The sequence below is a fragment of the Chelonia mydas genome, chromosome 14 (genome assembly GCF_015237465.2).
Source record: "Chelonia mydas isolate rCheMyd1 chromosome 14, rCheMyd1.pri.v2, whole genome shotgun sequence".
In the NCBI taxonomy this organism is placed as follows: Eukaryota; Metazoa; Chordata; order Testudines; family Cheloniidae; genus Chelonia; species Chelonia mydas.
The window spans coordinates 13,179,829-13,201,460 of NC_051254.2; the positions used below are offsets into that span (position 1 = coordinate 13,179,829).

Genomic DNA, 21,632 nt, shown 5'->3' on the forward strand with positions numbered 1-21,632 from the left:
AACACAAAGGCCCAAATTCAGAGGCAAGTCTAAGTCTAGAGACTAAGTTGGTGTAATACTTTCTTTTGGTCCCCTCAATGCATATGTGACACCAATTTAGATGCTATTGGATCTACCTAGCTACTGTACCCAGCTGTTTTTCCCACCTACTGTGTAGAGTCAAAAGCTCACCCTGGGTGCTTGGCTTTATTAAGAAAGAAATTAACAACAGCATAATAAAGATCTGTTCAAGCCTTCTCTCTCAAGCGTGGCTGTGCCTGGGGTTCCTCCCTTAGGACTTCTCAGCCCACAGCCTAGATCCTCCCACCTCCCAGTGGGCTCCTGCTGGAAGCGTCATGGAACGGAGTAACCAGTTGCCTGCCCCAGTGAGTCAAGCAGGACCAACTTAACTCTGCCAGCAGGCTCAACACCTGCTAAAAGGGTGAAGTGTTCCAGGCAGGCATTGCCAGCCTCTTATAGACTTCCATAGACTCGCAGGGCCAGATTTAAGGGTGATGTGCAATTTAGATCCCCTGACACTAGCTTCAATTCCTTTACACTAAGTTAGACTCCCCTGGAGCTACTTACAGCCCCACCCCTAACTACACACTGAGGAGCTGGAAGAAGGGGATCAGTTAAAGTGGCTCCCAGCTTAATTGAACACACACCTCTTTGCAGCTCCTTGTGAAGTCAAGAAGAACTGGTGAGAGTAGTTCAACGAGAATCTGCCTGAAGGGGACTGTAATTTACACACCATCTCTGACCACCACCACAAACGACTGGGCAAACAACTGGTCGCTGCTACCTCCAGCAGCTATTCTGACCCCTTGACCTTTAGGTCCTAGCTTTCCCAGCCTGGAGCAGCATGGCTTCCCCTGGTACTCACCTCCACCAGGGCAAAGGCTCTCATCGGGTTCTGCTCTCTTTCTTTAACGAACAGTGTGTGCCCATGAAGCAATGTCTGGAACCTGTCTATTGATATGGGGGTAACAGCTGGTGTCCACAAGTCCTTAGGACCAAAGGACCACCTATCCTAAGGGAGGAAGCAGAGTTCCTCAGGTACTCCAGGTGAATAAACAGGGGCTCAGATTCCGTGCCGCACCTCCAGGAGGCACAGGGCACGGGTGAGGGCAAAGATGGCTTTAAACCATCTTTTCATGCTCCATATTGTGGGCTGTTCTGGGAGCTGAACCTGATCCTGGTGTAAGTTAAAGCAGTGAGGGGCTGCTCCTTTTGCTGGCTATGATCTACAGTGCAGCCTCTGATCCCAGAGATACTATAAGCGAAGAGCCCACACCCATGATCTGCCCACAGCTCATCCTTACATTAGGGCTTACAGTAACCCTAGAATTTATCTGCACCAGGGGAATGCTCTCCAGCCAGTTGCAGCAACCCGTATTGCTACTATATGTCAATGGAGTGGTACATAGGGAGTGGAACGGGGAAAGAATCTGTCTCCAAGATTTAGATAGGGCTGTGGGCTTTACCCTCATCGATGCACCAGCTAGGAGATGGGCAGGCTGGCATACAATGAAGGCTCTGATCTTCACGGTGCTGGGGCAGCGTAATCCACTGTAACACTTTCATTCAATTCTACCCATAGCTATCACATTATTATGGAAGTTGCCTTACTTAGAGTGAGGAGCAAAGATGTAGATAGACCAGGAATCCCTTTCTTTGCACCAGGAAGGTAGGTGTGCCCTTATCCAAGCCTTCATACGCTCACTTTTGCTCTAAAAGAAAAATGACAACTGTACAGTGAGTTGTAATCAGTTATTCTGAGCAACTACAGCAAGCATCAGCCATGGAGTGAAACCCAGACAAAGCAAACAACCCAGCGTGAAACCCTTGTGATGCTTTAATTTCTCCTCCTCTCTGTCAACCTGGAAGTTACATGGCAGTACTGCAGGCCTGCAAGCTGGGGTCATTTCTGAATGACATTTCTTGTGTATAATACAAAACTAAAATAATGAAATTGACAGCATGAGTACACATGACCTGCTGTGCACCTCAGGGATGGATTGATGATACCTAAGAGTACATGCATGCAACTCCACTTACAGAAATGTCTTAAGCACAGCTGTGTAAAGGAAGTGGGAGGCCATACATTTAAAGATATCTACAGTGTGAACAAGCACTGCTGCACATGATATCTGCTCACAGTCACCACTCTAACATGGAGACGGCGTTTTAAAAGTTATCATAAAGAAAAAAACAGAGAAAGCTGTTTTTTTTAAAAAAAGGGTCTTCCAAACCTAATAAGTCACAAAACTAAGATGCCACATTTTTTCCTATAGCAGCAATGTCACTCACCATTCAGCAAAGCAGCTGATTATGAGCTGAAAAAAAATCAAAGACCCCACTGTGCACGGCACTGCCATCAAAAACTGGGGCTTAGTCCAGCAGAGCCCAGGTCTGCGCTGATTAGTGACAGGACTCGCTAAACATCTGAAAACTCTGTTACCATTATTTTTATAGCATCATGAATACACTAATAGGACAAGTGTATTGGTTAAAATCTCTGCTCTGTGGTCAGTCTCAGGCATTCTGGATACTTAACAGATGTTTGCCCGAATCTTCCGAGCTTTAATTCGAAGTAAAAGAGGAACATATAGGGCTTATGTTAGAGACAATAAAAAGGGCAGAGGGTCAGACATCTGCCTACCACTTGTGGACTCCTGTGTTGGTGGAACTTCGGTCGAATTCCGGCTGCTGGACTTGGTGTGCAGCTGGCTGGGTGGTGTACAGCGGCCTGTGATATACATGAGCTCAGACTCGATGACCAGGTTCATTCCTGCCTCGAACTTTATGACTGGCATATTTGTGCACCACTGTGATATTGGAGGAGTCACCAGTGATTTCCACTTTGGTCCATTAACAGAATGTCAAGTGTGCACTTTCCTTACCGTTTTAATAGATTACTTATACCACGGTGGCTTAAGACAGGAGGGCAGATTTTAGGGCTTTGATCCAAAGTCTGTTAGCGTCACCAGGAATCTTTCTATTAACTTCAATGGGCTTTGGATGAGGCCCATAGAGTACAGCTGTATCCGATATTAGATTTGTTCTTTCCATAGTACCATAAACCACGTAGCAATGTGCCAACCCCTCAGGGCAGAGAGCTACCCTTACTTGCACTGAATACTAGCTTATAACATGTGCCGACTTTTTGAAATCAATGGAGTTACTTGTGCAGCAAAGTGCTACTGGACATCAATAAGGGTAGCACAATCTAGTCCTTGATGAATCTCCAACCGGGGAGAGGTCTAAAGCAGAGCCATTTGGCTGAAACCCCCTCCCATAACATTAGGAGAGGATCAGACAAAGGGGGAATGGGCAAAAAATCAACATGGATTGGATTGGATTTTGCAAAACTAAAACCTGATTTCCCCAAAACAAAACTAGCCACAGGTTCTACCCATCTTCCTCCAACATGCTAGAATTTCAGACTTCAGATATTGCCTTTAGTTGGAAATCCACTATATTCTGAAGGGTTTCAGAGTAGCAGCCGTGGTAGTTTGTATCCGCAAAAAGAACAGGAGTACTTGTGGCACCTTAGAGACTAACAAATTTATTTGAGCATAAGCTTTCGTGAAATGGGCTGTAGCACACGAAAGCTTATGCTCAAATAAATTTGTTAGTCTCTAAGGTGCCGCGAGTACTCCTGTTCTTATAGTCTGAAGGTTAACTTTTAAGAGATTATCATTTATAACCAATCAACTGTTGGATTTATATACTCATTATTATCCCAATTGCTGGGCTATATGTCAATATTTAGAGCTTTACTGAATTACCTCAAACTTCTTATAGTTTAAGCTGTAATTGATATCGACACATTGGACCAAATTGCACACATACATTGCTTGCAAACCTACTGATGCCAATAGAGTCGCATGGGGTGAAAGCAGAAGCAGAATTTTGCACACTGCATACAGAGGATCCATCTAGCACCTCCAAGGACCAAAAGGACAATCGAATGGCACTAAGGGTGTAAGTGAATTATAAGGCCCAAGTTTTCATCATGGGTCTGATGTGAAAATGATGACCACTTTCCAGGTTACAGTCTTGCCTTCTCATGACAAATAACTTGAAACAATTTGCCCTGACTAAATAATCCATAGGTCTCTTAATTTCCTGTATCCTCATTGTACACTCCTCTTTCCCCACACACTCCATATTTTTAATTCTGGATAATGCCATTACATAGCTCTTATAGGGACAGGTACAAAAGTCCAAGAAGTCGATGGGAATTATTCGATTGACTTTAATGGGCTTTGGATCAAGCCCAATGGCACTTTTTATCCACAAAGAAGATCAGTGTCTTTATCCCTATTTGTAAAATGGAGAAACAGAGGCACAGAGATGTGCAGGGACTTGCTTGTGGTCACTCAGCAGAGTAGTAGCTAAACCTGTGATACTTGATTTCCAAGTCCAGTGCCCTACCCAGTAGACTGCTAGTCAAAACAGGCACCTTGGGAGTGCATAAAATGATAGAGTTTAAACACAACCCCGCGCATTCCCCCTAGGAGCTGAGCAATTAGCAGTTTGAGCTGGTTTGGACTGTAAAAACTGGAGCTGTCAGTGTAATTGAGTGGAATGGGTGAAATGCTTTCTGTGCTTATATGCACTTAGCCAGGAGTCTCATTAGCAAGTGTTAATAGCTAGTACAGTGTCCATTTTAATGAAAATGCTTGGTGACAAACTGAACCCTTTGGAAAACGAAAGCCACCTTTCGAAGTTCTAGATAGAACCCTGATAGCTACCCCAGCCCTTGAACATGTAGTAAGAGCTGTGACTTGGTCCAGTTAATATTGTATGCTGGACGGGTTCCAAAGGGATCTATTATTCAAAGCATTTCTGGTATTTATCTTGGGGATTTGAAGTGAATGGTAATGCGTCAGCAGCACAGAATGCCTCTTTATGTTCCTTTTGTCCAGTTTTAATGCCTAAGATATTTTGGGTTTTGTCTAATTGTTGCAGCTAGCAGTTCAAAGGCTACATCAGATAATAAAGGGGAAAAGTGAACTTCCATCATGTCCCTCTATTCAACATGTATGGGAAAGGCTTGGGACATGGATCCATCAGTCATTACTGAAGCTTTGGCTTCCTTATACTAGGCCAAGTTCTGTTCTCTGTTATATCCATGGAAATCTGGAGTCAAAGGAGTTACTCCAGATTTACACCAGTGTAACAGAGCACAGTTTGGCCCACGATCATCTGAGCCAAAGCTCTGTGAAATAAAAAATGAGTATTTCCAGCCGACCCCCATCAGATGCTTTCTCTGCAAAGTCCAGATACACAGCATTGCTTACAATCAGCCTGATTGCTGCTGGAGTTTCCATTATGTTCAAAGAGATATATCAATTATGTTATTTAAATCATATCTATTTGTTCATAAGACACACCTGGCCAGGATGAATAAAGATGTGGAAGAACAAGAAGAAAAACAACCACCACCAACCCTTTAATTCAGTTGCTCGTTTCTTAGACAGAATGTTATGGGCATGATCTTGCTGGCCTATTGAAGCTAAATTCCCTCTGTACTCAGTGCCTCTACCCAGTTGACAAAGAGAGACATGCCCCTGGGGTCTATCCGGTGGACAAAACACGTGCATAACTCCCATTGATATTAACCAGTGTTATGTTCAAACATCAAAGGGGGAATAGAGAACCCTGTAGAGACTACATTAATGAGATCTATTGAAAAATAGTTTCCTGGTTAGGAATTTCAGATATTATTAATGTGCTTCTAAGGGCAGAAGGGAAGAATGCTGACATTAAAAGATGACTGATATACGTCTTTGAGCAGAGCGACATTGATCTATTAAAATTTTATTATAGGAAAAAAAATCTGCTAATAAACCATCCATGCTTAACAAGTCAACTGAATGCAAGCTAGAAGATGTATTGTGAATCTCAGGACTGGATTATTTCATTCTAAACACTGAGCAGGGGAAGACTGAGATAGTAAAATAGATGATTCCCTTATTGTTGATCTGCTTGTTACAAAACTAGTGAAAAACAGCCAAAGGTGAAAGCAGATGAAAAAGCGCAAACAGAATTATTTGCACTTTGCGTACGGGGGATTGTGTTTGAAGGGTCTTTTGGTTTGAGACTACGTAGCTTCCCCACTTTCCACTCCTATTTCTCACTAGCTTGGTTCTATGTTACAATGGACCTTTTGCAGAATGTGGAAATTTCACTGAGTGTGAGTGTGAGAGAGAACAATCAAAAACTGGACCAGCATATATGAACATCAAAGATCTCAGGTCAGAGTCCGATTGCAGTTACACCTGTATAAATACGGATTTGTATTGGGCCATTATTTCAGTGGAGTTCCTCCAGATTTACACCTGTACAACCAAGAGCAGAATTTGATCCCTTAATTTTATTTTGTGAAGAAGAGTTAATGGGCCTGATTCTGGTCTCACTTATACCAGTGTTAATTGGGCGTGAATTCACTGAAGTCAATAGAGTGACACTAATGTAAACTGGGGCTGGGGCGATCAGAATCTGGCCCTTGTTCTAGTTTTTAGTTCAGTGCAGAAAACATCAAGTACATCCAATAAAGACAGCTTTTTGGGCGTTGCTCCATAAGGGCACATTTAGTCCTCTAGGATCACGTTGATCTAAATAAGAGTCCAGCTTGTTTATTTTCTTTGGAAAAGAACTTGAAATTTCCTCTCATTCTACCCAGGTTAAATTGGGGGCAAAGACCCCAAAAAGTGACAGGAGGAAATCAGAGCAGGAAGCTCAAAATACGGAGGGAACAAATTCTTTAATCTACACAATAATTTCTAGTAACCGCTGTTTCATTATTTGTTTGAAAAAGGAGAAAACACATGGTCTCTGCGTAAGAATTCAGGAGAACCCTCACAATGAGGATGATCCAAGAAACATGAACCTTATTTTGCCATAATATAGGACTTTCCATCTCAAAAGTGCACCAAGTGGTTTACAAACTCTTATCAACAGAACCATTGAAACACTGGGAGGGCACTGGTCTAGCAAACAATCCACTTCATTGCACAGCACAATAAAATAGGGATGAGAAGTTTGGCAAAGTACACCAGAGCAAACCCAGATCTTAGAACATTACTACAGGGACTTTAGTCTGTTTACAGTAAATATTTATACTGTGTCCATGGAAAGCAGAGAAGACTAAAGTCTTTAAAACTAAGAGATACTGCATGCAGTATGTTCTGATGTGCCACTTAGGTGTTTGGTTCAGGTAAGCTGGAAAGAAATCTGGCCTTGAGACGGAAGATAAAATGTCTCCAGCTAGCAATAAGATCATGATCTTTTGATAATTTTAATAATTATTCTTCTGAGAATAATTACAGGCCCTTTTCTTAGAAATTCCATCTCCAGGGTGACCAAAGTGGTTTGCAGAACTTCTAGGAGGTTAAGAACCAGGTTAAAGCAATCAGTTAAAATTATAGCCTGAGAGTCCACATCTGAGACATAGTGGAATAAATGTATTATAAAAAAGGAGATTTGTGGCTAGCAACTATATCTTGGTCAAAAGAACCTCGGTTTCTCGTCAGTATGTACTTTGCAATTATGGTAGTCTTTAGCATCCATTAACATTCTCAAAGTTCAATTTTCATTCTCCAATGCCAGTGAACTGTACTAAGATATTTCCACAACCTGCTTCTTTCACAGTCTCAGTATTGCCCCAGCTGCTTCTACAATAATGACTGTTCGCAGACACTTGCCCAGACTAACACTACAATGGAGAATGATGCCTATTTCTGACCCACGCGGGTTGCTCATTGCATCTGAAATGCTCACTAAGATAGACTAGCCAGTGTTTGTGCTGTGCTGTGTTCTCCAGGCCCAGTCAATTTACAACTGACAATTTACAGCATTTCAGAGGCTGGCGGGTGCCTGCCTTTTTCTGCCCACGTATGGATGGCTAATATCCATTTATCTCCTTTCTGGGACAGTAACCGGAGTCATTGCCCAATCTATTGGGGTCACTGGTCTAAGCAGACTAAGGGCTTCTCTACACGTAAAGCACTGAACCTGCGTTGCTGTAGCACTTTAGTGAAGACACTAGCTACACCGATGGGACGGTGTCTCCTGTCAGAGTCGATAATCCACCTCCGCAAGAGGCGGTAGCTAGATCAATGGGAGAATTCTCCTGTCAACCTAGTGGCGTCTACACCAGGGCTTACGTTGGTTCAACTGTGTCATTCAGGGGTGTGGCTTTTTAACACTCCACAGCAACGTAGCTATACCAACCTAATTTCCTAGAGTAGACAGGCCTAACACACACCACAAATCAAGAAGCTCAAGTTGCAGTGGGAGAGGTTTAGGTTGGATATTAGGAAAAACTTTTTCACTAGGAGGGTGGTGAAGCACTGGAATGCATTACCTAGGGAGGTGGTGGAATCTCCTTCCTTAGAGGTTTTTAAGGTCAGGCTTGACAAAGCCCTGGCTGGGATGATTTAGTTGGGGATTGGTCCTGCTTTGAGCATGGGGTTGGACTAGATGACCTCCTGAGGTCCCTTCCAAACCTGGTATTCTATGGTTCTATGAAGTTCCCCCCCTACCCCCACAACCCTGGCTTCCTCCTGGTTCAGCAATTAATTCCACACAGTCTTGTGTGCCCAAGTGACATAATCAAATAAAGAAAAGAAATCCTCCCCTACTGGCAGGATGTCCCCACAGCCCCGGTCCTCCCCTTGCCCGGGGAGTGAAGGAAAAAGGCGGCCAGAGCCTTCCCCCAGCCTCCAGTCCTTTCCTCCTTCTAAGGGGCATTCCACCCCATAAGAAACCTCTGGCTTTTCATGATTCCTAGTTCACAAGGCACAGCAGTTAGCAACACTATCCATCTGCCCAGTGGGCCACAACTCCTCACTCCTAGCCTGATGCAGTCCCTACAAGCTGCACTTTTCTTTCCAGGGCAATAAATGGGGTTTAAGCCTTTCCTTGTTCAGCATGGATTAAAGTTCACCAACCCTACCATAGTCCCCAGTCGTGCTCCCTGCAAACTGAAGGGGAGCAGGACTGGTGGGTCTTTCATGGACATCAGTTTGTGACAAGAACATGGAGACCATTATCCTAAATATCATCAGATTTTGCTGCCACAGTGTCAGTTGCTATATGCTTAGAGTTTGATTTTAGCTAGTTGTCAAGCCAGCTGCTCGAGAGCTAGGGCAGGCTCACAACTCAGAATAAGCCTAGACCCTTGGTTGAGCCTTATAAGTTTTTAGATTCTCCCTTTATTAGCAATTTGCTATCACCTGTTATTGTCTCATCCTGTTTGTAACTCTCCAGATAGGGAGCGAAATTCTCCTGCTGTAACTTATGGAAGATGTTTTAAGGTCTCGTTAGCCTTTGCAACATCCCCATGCAGGTTTTGCTAGCATAATAGAAGAAGGTCAGGGATGAATGAAAGATCTCAGTAAAATGAGATGTTCATGTCACATTTATGCTTGCACGCACAAGGAGATAAAGTTCCAGGAGACCTCCAGTCGCTGAGATATGTGGGGAAGGCGGTCAGGAGGTCTTTATTTGATAAGTCACATTCTATGTTCCTTATTGCCTGAAGGCCAAGTTTGGTGCTAACCTCCAACCCACACCCACACAATCCCCCTGATTTCCCTTAATGGGGCTGGACAGGGTGGATGACAGCTCTCAGCTTGGTTCTTTGTATTTAGATGCATCTCTAGTGCGGTTGCAGTGACTCTAACTCTGAAACTGCTCTGGCATTTACACAAATTGGGCGCGGTGTCACAGTACAAATTACACACATTCATTTGAAAGCAGAGATCCAGGGAAAATGTAAAATGGGAAATGCCTCTTAACCACCTCGCATCTCTAATCAGTGCAAAATTACAGCTGATTTTCTCCCCCTGCCATGCTTTTAGCAAACGTTTTCTAAATGGCACTTCTCAGACCTCTGAAAGAGACATACATATTGGACTAATGCCTCTTCACATTGAAATTAATGCAAAGGCTAATGCTGCCTCTATGAGTCTATTAAGTCAATGAGATTAATGGGCCAAATTTGCCCTTGGATATACATCTGCTTTTCCTGTTTACATCAATAGAAATTGCCCGCTCGCATCTGAGGGCAGAATTCGACCTTATAGTTGGAGAAAGAGAAACGTACTATTCTCTGTTTCAAAGATAGATTTTTTTTCTTAAATAACCAGAGACGGGCAATGCATTTGTGCTGCGTCTACTGCTGGATACTAGCATGTACAGGAGACCTGACCCCAATCTGTCTGGACATCCCCTCTGGGACCAGGGAGTAACACTAGGCTCCTTTGCTGCTGTACTAATGGGAGGGTGTAGACTCATTATACCCTGGTCTCCTCCCATCCCCCCCGCAACCCACATCCAGTGCACCTACACAGACTAGCCAAGTGTTACTCAGATAATGCACAGATAGCCAGGCTATGTCCACTGCATGACTTATATCACTTGAAAAACAGAAGTAGAAACCAAATGACACAGCCTTCCTAACAGCTGCACATCCCAGATAGACCACATCAGCCCTCTCCCCTGTATGTTGCCATTTATGGTTCTGCAGAGAAAGCATGTGAGATTTGAGCATGGAACCAGTTCGAACTTGGTGGTTTCATTGAGTTTGCTTGAAGATTTTGGCACTCATTCTAACCCAAAACTGAAAGCAAAAGTTGCAAAGGTGGGGGGGGGGGGGGAGAAACAGAAAGATGGGAACAACATCAAAGAATAGCTTTGCATGATCTCCTACAAAGTACATCTAAAGCGCTAAGAACAGAACGGGCACCACGCTCAGGTCCAAGAGCTAAGATCATCTGGGGCTCCATTCAAAGCCATTCTATTGTGCCTCCTGCTGCAAAGCCCACGTCTCATTTTGTAACCTTCACCCTCCCTGACACCACCCTCCCCAACACCACCCGCTGCAAACTGATAGGCCACGGGGGCTCAGTCCCTTCGAGGGACACAGGTTATGCATCCAGAATGGGTGCTTGTGTCTATCCAGGCTGATAATGGGTGGAGGTTTCTTGTGGAACAGGAGGAGTGGAAAATGTGTGTTCCAGCCAGGGCTGCAGTGAAACCTAGCTGGAGAAACCTCCAGGGGAAGGAACATAGGCGCTGACTCTGTGGGTTCTCCGGGGCTGGAGCACCCAAAGAAAACAAAATAGTGGGTGCTCAACACCCACCGGCAGCCCCATCGATCAGCTCCTCCACCTCCCCTCCAGCGCCTCCTGCCCGCCGGTGGTCAGCTGTTCAGCAGCGTGCAGGAGGTGGGCTCTCATAACCCATGCACCCCCTTGGCTTTTATGCGGGATTTACATGGTGTTCCTAAGTCTGCTGCTAGAGAGCAGGAGAGATGCACCCAGCTGCAGTGGACTATTGCCTGGCGCTCAGCAGCGTTGTTCTGCTAAGGGAACGGGTGTCAGTTAAACACAGGAAAGCCAAGAAGCTTCAGCAGCCACCGGCTGTTGATTTGTCTTACCAGGTTGCCTTCATCATCACCGTCATCGTCGTCCAAATGGAGCTGATGTAACAAGACTCCCGGGGAGGTTTTCCCATTGCAGTCTTGATGCTCTGATGCAGCGGTCCGGCTGCTGTGCATGCTGCTGGTTCGGTACAGGGAAGGCACCTGCAAGGTATCTTGGAGATCGAACGAGCCTTTAGTTTCCAGCGACGCCATGCGGTGAGGTAAAGAGCCATTAACGCTCCCAGTCCGGCTGGACCTCTCCTCGTCTGAGCTTTCCCCTTCCTCCGAACTCTCCTTTCCATTCCCAGACAAGAGGGATTTGCGCTCCCCACTCTGGCTCCGACGTTTCAGGCTGGGAGCCCGCCCCAGGCTATTCCAGCTTGACCTGCGACTATTCCAGCTGCTGGCTGCGCTCCAAGGGCTGTGGGGGGAGCTCTGTATGCTGGACTGAGGAAGGGACAAGAACATGAAGAGTCAACCCAGCATCACTGCCACCATCTCATGCTTGTTCCCAATGGGCAGGCCTAGAAATACCAAGGCAGCAAGCGCAGTATAAACACCTAGACAGACAGAGCACACACAGCTGGAAACAGCCGCACAAACCAAACAGAAACAAAGCAGCCACAAAGGGTGATCAAGAAGATGAGCTGCATACCGGTGATTTGAGTTCATAGGCATTGGGATCCATGGAGACACTGCTGGCCCTGCGAGATTCATAGCCCTGAGCTGCATCTCCAAACATGGCACTTTTTGGCATTGGCATTGGGGTGGCAGCTGTGTGGATGATAAGGGGTGGGGTCAGGCTCTTCTTCAGCTCCGGGAGGTCCCTCAGTACCATCACTGGAAGAAACAAGGAGTTTTTAAAGATACTGCAGCTCTAGGAACATGCAATAAACCATCATTCTCCATCACCCTTCAGGTTGCATCCAAAATCAGGGTGACAAAGGACGCGATGGCCCTAAAGGAGCCAGCTCTAATCAGAACATGGGCCAATAACACAATTTCACAAAAAGGAAAGAAGTCTTCAATTAATAGGACAAAGGAGATTTTTAATGAGTGAGTGGGAGCTTGGGTTTTTGTTTTAAAACCAGAAATTGCATGGCACAGGGGCTCAAATAAACTTGTTTACAAGATCAGCAGCCAAGAACAGACATTGGTTTGTCATCTGCTGCTTCAGGAGCGCCAGCAATCTGCCAACCATGCCTCCCCAACTTCCCCCTTCCATTAATTTCTTTCATCTCCCCCCACGCTTTGCTCCCCACAATGTCCCACCCTCTCTTCCTGTAAGCTCTTTCCCTGCTTCCTCTCCCTATGCTCTTCTTCCCCAGTTCTCTTTCCCTTCTGTACTCCTTCCTCCACATTCTTTCAACTGAAGTCCTACAACACTGCTGAGGGTGCTCTGTGGCCCCACACTCTCCCTCTTTCCCCCTGAGCTTCGACGCCCCCAGTTTCTCCTCTTCCAACCTCCCCAAATCTTCTACCTCGTGGACAATACATATGTCTCCCGGCAAAGCCCACCCTGACCTTTCCCTGTGCCTGCTCTCCAAGCATTAGTGCATCACAGCTCTGCTGCCTGTCAAAGTCCCTGCTGATTCCTTCCCCGGTTATAAACCCCATATCCATAGTATATGGGCTGGTTCTTGGGCTTTACTGGGAGATAACAGACTAACACCATTACATATATTTGCCTTCGTGTCATGTTCCATGACTTATATTTAAAATCAGTTATACCTTGACAGAGTTTGCAATGGCCCGAGATACTGCTTAAACACTCCCCCAAGAAGGGCTTTCCTCCTTTGGACACATTGTGTCTCCTATCAAGTGAAGTTGCCCTAGAAGGACTAATTTCCAGTGTGGTTACTTACAGGCTGGGTTTGACAAGTTTTTCTTAAGTCCACCCTCTTCTTCCAGGCTATGAGGGAAAAGATCCCCCTCAGAATCAGACTTAGAAGCATCTCCCTAGAGCAAAACAGAGCAGCTTAGCAACCAGGATAATTGGCTATGGGTATGGAAATACCTTCTGAACAATGGGTCCCATCTCCGAAAACACACCTACTGATCTACTGAAATTAGTACCACAATGGGACATCACCTTCCACACAATGAGGCATGCACATATTTATACCACATACTGTTAACTATACTCCCAACAGGCAGAGCTACCCGAAAAGCAGCCAAAGGCTGGGATCAGAAGACAACCACTTGACCTCCTCTGCTGGAGTTGCACACTGGGCAGACACTAGGGAAAGGACATAAACCTGGTGAATGTTCTTTGGATGAAAAACTGACCCTCCTTGTCCTTGACCATTAATCCAGGGATTGGATTAGAACTGTTTACATACAAGCACTGAACACAGCTCTTTCCAGTGAAGCTTAGAGGAAATAATCCAAACTTCAGCAAGTGGCATAAACACTGGACTGTAGGTTTCAGCTGATAACTGGGATCTGTCTCTGAAAAGTTACATAAAGTGCCATAAGAGCACTTGGTATGTAATAGAGCAGATTCCAAAGGGAGACAACGCAGTAACAGCGAATTAGGCTTCCCCAAGGTGTCCATTTCACCCAATACTAAGTGGTATAACCATCCTATTTATTTAGGGGGGGTTGTGTCCTGTTGTACAATTTAGAATGCCAGGAGTTGACGAGGGGTTTCCCCTTTTGATCTTGGTCTGTCATCAGAAACCTATCCAGGAAACCAACTCGAGTCCCCCTTGAATGGTGTGTTAAATAATTTACCATTGCTCAAGGCTTCCATTGCTTATTGTGCTCTGCCAATGCCTAGCTCAGACAATGCTGACATCTGACACAGACCAAATCAAAGCCTTCCCAGCTCAGCCCTTTTTGATTCTGTCCATTGGCACTGAGGAAAAATACTTAGGGTGTGGTATAATCACAATACATCAGCCAGGAATGGAGCTTGCCAGAATTATTTCCTCATGAAAGGGGGTGACTTACTGCTGAAACCATTATTCTGGCAAAATGGCCCCCTCCCTTAGTATGATGTATCTTGGGGAGGGGAAGGGGGAAGAGTGGAAATGCAATGACAAGAAAGAAGCCAAGCAGAATCTTACTTTAGCTCTAGGAGAATCTAGGTGCACAAGAGAACCCAGCACCTACAGTGAAGACTAAGCTGCACCACTAGCCCTGGTCCACCCTAATGAAGTTTGGTGCTTGGGTACATGTTTGATTTTAAAAGCCAGAACAGGCTCCAGCTAGGAAAGTGCTAGAGTGGCAGACTGAAGGAGATGACATTCAATACAAGACCCAGGCCTGCACTCCTTACTCAGGCAAAGCCCACCTAGAAACTCAATGAGAGTTTTGTTTGACTAAAGAGTCCAGGGTTGGGCCCACATTCTCAAAGGAAAACACCCTTTCTTTGGTTCAGCCAAACAGTTATGTTTTCTCCAATCACACCATGGACTCTCTCAGAGAGGTGTCATCACAAAAACAGAGAGCGTGAAAGGAAGTCCTTGCCTTTTAAAATTTCTTCCTGTCCTGCAGGATCACCCTGTTATTTGAAGAAACTCACCCTGCAGGGCCGGTAGTATTTTAAAGGGCCAGGACTGCCACTTTCAAGAAGGAATATTAAATTAACATTGGCTTGAATTTAGATGAATTTTTAAATTCTCTGCCTCTTTATTGGAATGTGGACTTCAAGTATTCTCTCCCAGAAAGCCTGCCACTTCATTTCTCCTTAATGGGTCATTAAAAACTAATGAGCAATGCAAATAGGTTTCATTACTTAATTTGCGTTCCTCAAATATTCTGTCACTGACAAGGGGTGCACTCTCGGGTGCGGTAAGAGATGCACATTAATAAGGAGGAGCAGGAGCACGTGGGGATTGCAAACTTCCGTCCCCACAGCACCAAACCCCATCATTTTGAAGCATCCCACTCTAGCTGTAACAGAATATACCATCACCCCCTTTAATACAGCGTGTGACATATTAAGTGCGGCTGCAGGCAAGCATCTCACCGCAGGGCCTCGTGGTCATTACCTGTTCTTTTGCTCCCAGTTTGCCTTTCTGGATGGAAAAGGGTTTATGAGAGAACATGGAGTTAAAATCCCTTTGAAATATGAGAGAATGTTGAGATGGACCATATGGCACAGTGGCTATATCAGCATGTACGAAAGAGGGCAGAATGTACCTGAACACAATAGAAAGTGCCTTTGTGCTAAAGTAAAAGCCAGAGCTTCCAGGACAGAAAAGAAGTGAAAAAGGAAAGATGCATGAGAAGGGAAGGGTCAGGTGGGTAAAGGGCAGGGGAGACAGGGTTTGGTTTGTGCTCGGTTTCATAGCTTCATAAATTTTAAGGCCAGAAGGGATCATTATGATCATCTAACCTGACCTCCTGCATAACACAGGCCAGAGAATGTCACCCAGCGATTCCAGCATCCAGCCCATAAATGCCTGGTGGAGCTAGAGCATTTCTTCCACCAGTGACTACCGCAGCTGCCTCAATGCTAATATTGACTTCTCCAGAGCACAGCGCTCTGACACACAAGTGTCCACAGACAGCCTTGATTCTAGGTCCTTTCAGTCTTTGGCAGTTCTCGCCACTCCACCACATGCAGCTAGAGGGGCTGGGGCAGACGTGCATGAGGTGGGTGAGGTTTTGTCCAGAAGCAGGGAGCAGCGTGCGTGATCAGGGAGGTGTTTGACAAGCAGGCCTGGGAAACAGCATCATCCATGCCTCAGGTTTACAAGGGGCAGGCGGAAGGGGAGGGGGGTTAAAAGAGGCATCGAGGCCTGTACAGAAAAGATGCAGGAAGCCAGAACAGTTTCAGGTGATACTGGGGAGTCTGTGTTGACCTGTCTGACTCCACAAAGAAGAAAGAGACTTAAAATCAAGGCTCGCTTGACAATGACGACAAAAGGAACGACAGCTACTACAATGAGAACAGCGTCATGGTGTGTGACCAGTCACCACAGAGAGAGACAACTACCAAACGGCGCGTTTGGGTGGGTTCATGCTGAGTTCTTACGTACCACCGACGAGTCGACAGGCAGCTGAATACAGCTTAACTGCCCACTCGCGTCTTCTCGCTTGGTGATTTCCTGAAGTAAAAATGGGGGAAGGGGAGGGAGGGGGGGTTGATTTTTTTACAATTTCAGCATCAAAATTGAGAGTGGATCAAAAAGAGAGAGAGAGAAAGAGAAAAGGAAGCAAAGTAAAAAGAAAAAAGGGTAGAGAAGGGTAATGTGTACCCATCAGCGACAATTTCATACCACGATTAAAAAGCAGAATAGGTCACAACACACTGGACTAGTCAGACGTGGCTGACTTTGTTCAGTGCAAGGAAAGGATGAAAGATAGCGCAGCCCTTAGAAGAGATCATCCTTACCTTTAAAATAAGCGTTTCAAAAGGAGTATTTGATTTAGCTCCAACGTGAGAGCTGTTCATGTTAATGAAATACCGTCAGATTATTAAAACTATGTATGCTCAGGTTTTTTGTGGCTGCAAAATGAGATCTGTATTTATTATGCTGTCATTAGGCAGCAATGCATGTTTTTAATTAACACATAATACTGATCCTGTTAAAGCCAAATGAAACAGCTAGTTCAAGGGAAGCCATCAGAAACTTTTATAGATTAGATATGTTGTTACTCTGACTGGGCCCAATCAAATCTCATTGAAATCAGTGGGCACTTGATCTATTGACTTCAGTGGGTTTTGGATCAGGCCCTGTGGGTTGTGTCTGAGTAATGACTCTGGGATTGGGCCCCCAATACCTCAAAAACAACATTTTCGTACCTACTTTATCCTTTTCCACTTGGAAAACACTTATCAGTACTCCTCTTTGCATTTGCCCTTCCATAGGGAAAGTTGACTTGACAAACTTGTGTTTACTTCTCAGCATATTCAAGCATGTTTGGAGACGTGCAGCTTTGGGAATAGCATTTTTAAATTCAGCTGCACACTACAGAGGCAGTAAGAGGAGTTTGTATATTATTTTTCGTGTATCTCTCACCTATCACACTGAGATCTTGGCGCAGGTTATGAGCTGAGTAAAATTTTTCAATCAACATTTTGCTGTGAAAAATGCAGATTCAGGTCAACCAAAAAAAACAAACCAATATTGTGTATATTCTGTAGGTTTTGGTGAAATTGTTTCAGTCAAATAAAAAAACCCACAACTCTAATTTTTTTTTAAAAAGCAAAATGTTTTGTTTCAACATTTTCTAAACAAAACATTTTGACTTTTCCTTTTGAAATGACTTTTTATTTCAAAATTACCTTTAATTTTAAAAAGGGAAAGAAATCTCAATCTAAGCACAAGGTTTATTTGACCCAAAACATTTTTTTTTATTTTTTGATTCACCAAACAATTCAAAAAAATGTTATTTCTGTTGAACCCAAATCAATTTTTCCCTGATTTTTTGAAATTGCCAATGAATTGAAAAATCCATTATTTGCACAGCTCTTGCTATGACAACTGGGTTAATTTCTTGGCAATGAGGTACTGGATTTTGCATCCCTCTATACATTAGAACAATATTTAAGAACAGTAAGTTAAAATTTGGATCCAAACAGGGATAGCAATGTCTTTCCAAGCATATATTGTACATATAATTTAAAGTATTATCAAATTTGATTCTAATAAAAAGACACATGAATAACCCAGCAAAAGATTAAACACACAATTATCCTTCATACGGATAATCACAATGAAACTGACTAGAGTGTAAAAAGTAAAGGACGTGACAAAAATACAGTACAAAATCTAAATAATTGATGAGTGAAAATTGATTGTTTTCTTCTGTTTGAGTCCCAGGAGAAGTCAAGGTTCTGTTGTCTCAGACTGTTTAGCCATGGTCTGGTACTACACCACAGACTCTGGGTTTTTATCTTTGTTAATGTATAAAGCACACAAGTGCTCTGCATGCATACACTACCCCGTCCTCACTGAACCTTGGTTGCCTTGTGATGGGAAAGGTGGAATTAAAGAACAACAGGCACAAAGAAGGGAGATGAGACAAACTAGCAACTGAGGATTGCCAGAGACAAGAAAAGAAACCAAGGGGAACATGAAATTGAGAGGATTACCAATGGAAGAATATGCTTCAGAGATAACATTATCATGAAGTCCCTCAGGAGAGGAGCTTTATGTCTGACAAAAAGCTCTCTTACCAGGAGTCATTGTTTGTTTCAGAGATAAATCCCCAGGGCAGAGACTGGATAGTTCACTCAAGTAATATCGTGTTAGCAGCTCTATCAAATGGAGTCACACAGCTCATCTTTCACACCTTAGAGCTGCTGTGGTTTCAGGCACAAATTCTGAATCTAAGTAATTCACAGAATGTACATTAAAGAAACCCCAGGTTGCAGAAAATCCTGTGTGTGCCCTTTGCGTGCAATAGCCAGGTTACAACGAAATACAGGGATCTCTGTTGAAAGTTTGGAATGGGTTCTTTTTCGTTCTTAACCACATATGTACATCTGCTGCTTAGCAACCAAAAGGCCTGCAAAGGCATGCACTAACATTAACAAGGTGTTTGCAGCTGGAGGAAAGGCACTCAAGGATTGGAGAGATAAAGGCAGGAGCAACACACTCTGTGAAGAAATCTGAAGGACAAGGAAATAAAAAAAAAACCCCCAAATAAACCAGGAATAGAGGGTCAAGGACCCAGGAATGATCACCTGAGATAAAAGCTTGGTGTTATTTTCAACAGGAGATGATCTCATCTAATTTCACTTAGGAGATGGCCCCCTGGTATGCGTGGTAGCAAGAAATGGAAACATTTTTGGTTGTAAAGCTGAATAAAATAGTCAGGAGCAGATCCTCAGCTGATGTAAGGAGATGTAGCTCTACTGAAGTCAATAGAGTAATGCCGGTTTACACCAGCTGAGGATCTGTCTCACCATATCCAGCAAACATCCACTCTACCTACCCGCCTGCCTAAGAAAAACTGCTGTTGAACTGAGGTTTGTGCACAAGATTTCATTTTACGAGAAGACTACAGGGAACGTCTTACCATTCGCATGAGGAGGGGGGAGATGACCATATATTACAAAAGTCAGACACAAAAGGGCCAAATTCCAATCATAGTGACACTGGTGTAAATCTGGAGTAACTTCATCAGTATCAATGAATAGGAATGACACAAACATAACAGATATCAGAATTTGGAACTAAGACCCGAGGCCAGGTTTTGGCCTCAGTTACACCAGTGCAAGACTCTGATTAAGGGATGCACTTAAGCACATGCTTAACTTTAGGTATGTGTATACATACCATTGACTTCAAGTTAAGCATGTGTGTTAGTGCTTTCCGGAATTGGGGCCTAAATCAGGCGTAACTCCCATCTTTAATGGAGTCACTTCGGATTTACAGTAATGGTTTTAAGATCAGAATCTGATCCCTCCATTCCAATGTCTAGAGGCAAACTAATTTCCTCAAAAAAGAACTGGGTTTGCACTCTCAGTGAAATGCTGTTATGCTGTTTTTAATAAGTTAGGTCCTTTTCTTTACTGGTAGTTGCAGCAAGTGATATTTCAATCAGGTGGCCATTCTAGAATCCGTGAACAAGACTGATCAGAGAGAGGTTGAGTTTCAAGTCAGACATCACTGCACAAGAGGACAAGTTGTTGGGTTTTTTTGTTTTTCTTACCCGTGCTTACTTTTACTTAGGCAAAGTACATGCCAGCTCCTGAAAAGAAATCTTTTGTTCAGAAGAACCTGACAGTGACCTTAACTCCATTTTCCATAACAGAGTAGACAACTTCCAGAGAGAGATGGATATAATAATAGGCAATTCAAAACAACACACTAACCCGGTGTGAGATGACAACACACATACCTACAGCCTCATTCCAGAACTATATAACAAATTATCCCCTTAAACGGCACTTGGAAAATATCAAAACAATCAGGTTGTATAAATAGCTAGTTATGGTGTGATGGATTATTATGGCACAGGGAACTGACAAACTTTAATGTTTATTATTTCCTCAACACACGTATCCATCAGCTGAGACATCGCTCTAAATTACAACCTGTACTAGATACTGATGAATAGTGCTGGCTTGTACTTCCTTATCTAAGCCCTTCTGCAAAGTGTAAAGTTCTCTCTTCTCCTTCCTCATGAACATTTTTATTTTTATTTTTTTTGCTTCTGTTAGCCTGTAGGGACCTGGGTCATAGGCAGCCCTGGTTGTCTGCTAGTTTCAGGGAGTCTGTTATATATTCATTCACCATGAACTGCATAGTTAGAAAGACACAGGGGTCAAGTTCAATTCAGATCTAAGACCTCTTTGCTGACTTCCCATAGATGCTTATGGAAGGTGGAGGATATTTAACAGAGGCTCCCAGCCCTGAGACTCAATTGACAGCCTAGGAACAATGAAGTGTGAAAATGTGCTAAAGTGTTACTGAGCCGCAAGCAGGAAGAGATCCACAACACAGACCATCCAAAGAGATAATAATGTCACTAATCTCACCAGCCTGCATAACTTTACAGGGATGGCTTTTAATCTGACTCCCAAACACAATGAAGCCCCTTTCAAAGACATTCTTAGAGCATTTTATTCCATCAGCACTGACTGACTCACAGCTGAATCCTTGCAATTATATTAATGCTAACATAGCTTTTCATTTAAGCTCAGTTAAACAGCCTGGTTTATTGCACTTGGTCCTAGCTAAGAAACAGAAAAAATAAGAGCTAATTTTTTCTCCCTCTCTCTCTCTATTTAAGTTAATCAGTTTCCCTTTTGTAAATCTAAATTCCAGATGGATGTTGGTTCTAGACCCTCCCTCGCTCTGAAAACAAAGAGATAAAGAGGGGAGTCTCCAAAAGGTTTTACCTCAGTCTGGAAACCTTCCACCAGGATGGCCACCAATAGATTGAAGAGAACGTAATTCCCAAACGTCATGAGGGCGATGAAGTAGAGAGCAGCCCAGGAAGAGGTAGATGCCATGCCGTTGTAGAGGACCTTGTTCCAGTCTTCTTGAGTCAGGATCTATAGAGAAGGGACACCGTGAGCATGAAGGGACATCACAACAGTCCAACATTCACTAGTAACCCAGTGTTTGGGTTATTGACTAGGGACACTCATCTTTCCTACATGCTCTTACTTATGCTCCAGGTTGGCAGAGCTGTAGGTCTTCAGCCTTAAACAGGCAAACACCCTACTCTTGGGGAAACCAGCACGCTGGTAATATGTAATACTAATGCTGTAAAATTGCTGCTTCTCAACAGCCCTGTA

General features: G+C 43.9%; 1 protein-coding gene across 3 annotated transcripts in view; it reads right to left on the minus strand.

Moving 5' to 3' along the window:
• Positions 1-21,632, minus strand: part of CACNA1G (calcium voltage-gated channel subunit alpha1 G) — a 146,883-nt gene that overhangs the window by 62,107 nt on the left and 63,144 nt on the right. For all 3 annotated transcript variants that reach the window (XM_043528379.1, XM_043528378.1, XM_037914245.2), the window contains exons 12-17: positions 21,231-21,386; positions 16,414-16,482; positions 13,288-13,381; positions 12,078-12,262; positions 11,438-11,869; positions 1,612-1,712 (exon numbers count right to left, since the gene is read on the minus strand). In XM_043528379.1, the coding sequence (XP_043384314.1) occupies positions 1,612-1,712; positions 11,438-11,869; positions 12,078-12,262; positions 13,288-13,381; positions 16,414-16,482; positions 21,231-21,386 (1,037 nt within the window). The remainder of the gene's footprint in view (positions 1-1,611; positions 1,713-11,437; positions 11,870-12,077; positions 12,263-13,287; positions 13,382-16,413; positions 16,483-21,230; positions 21,387-21,632) is intronic.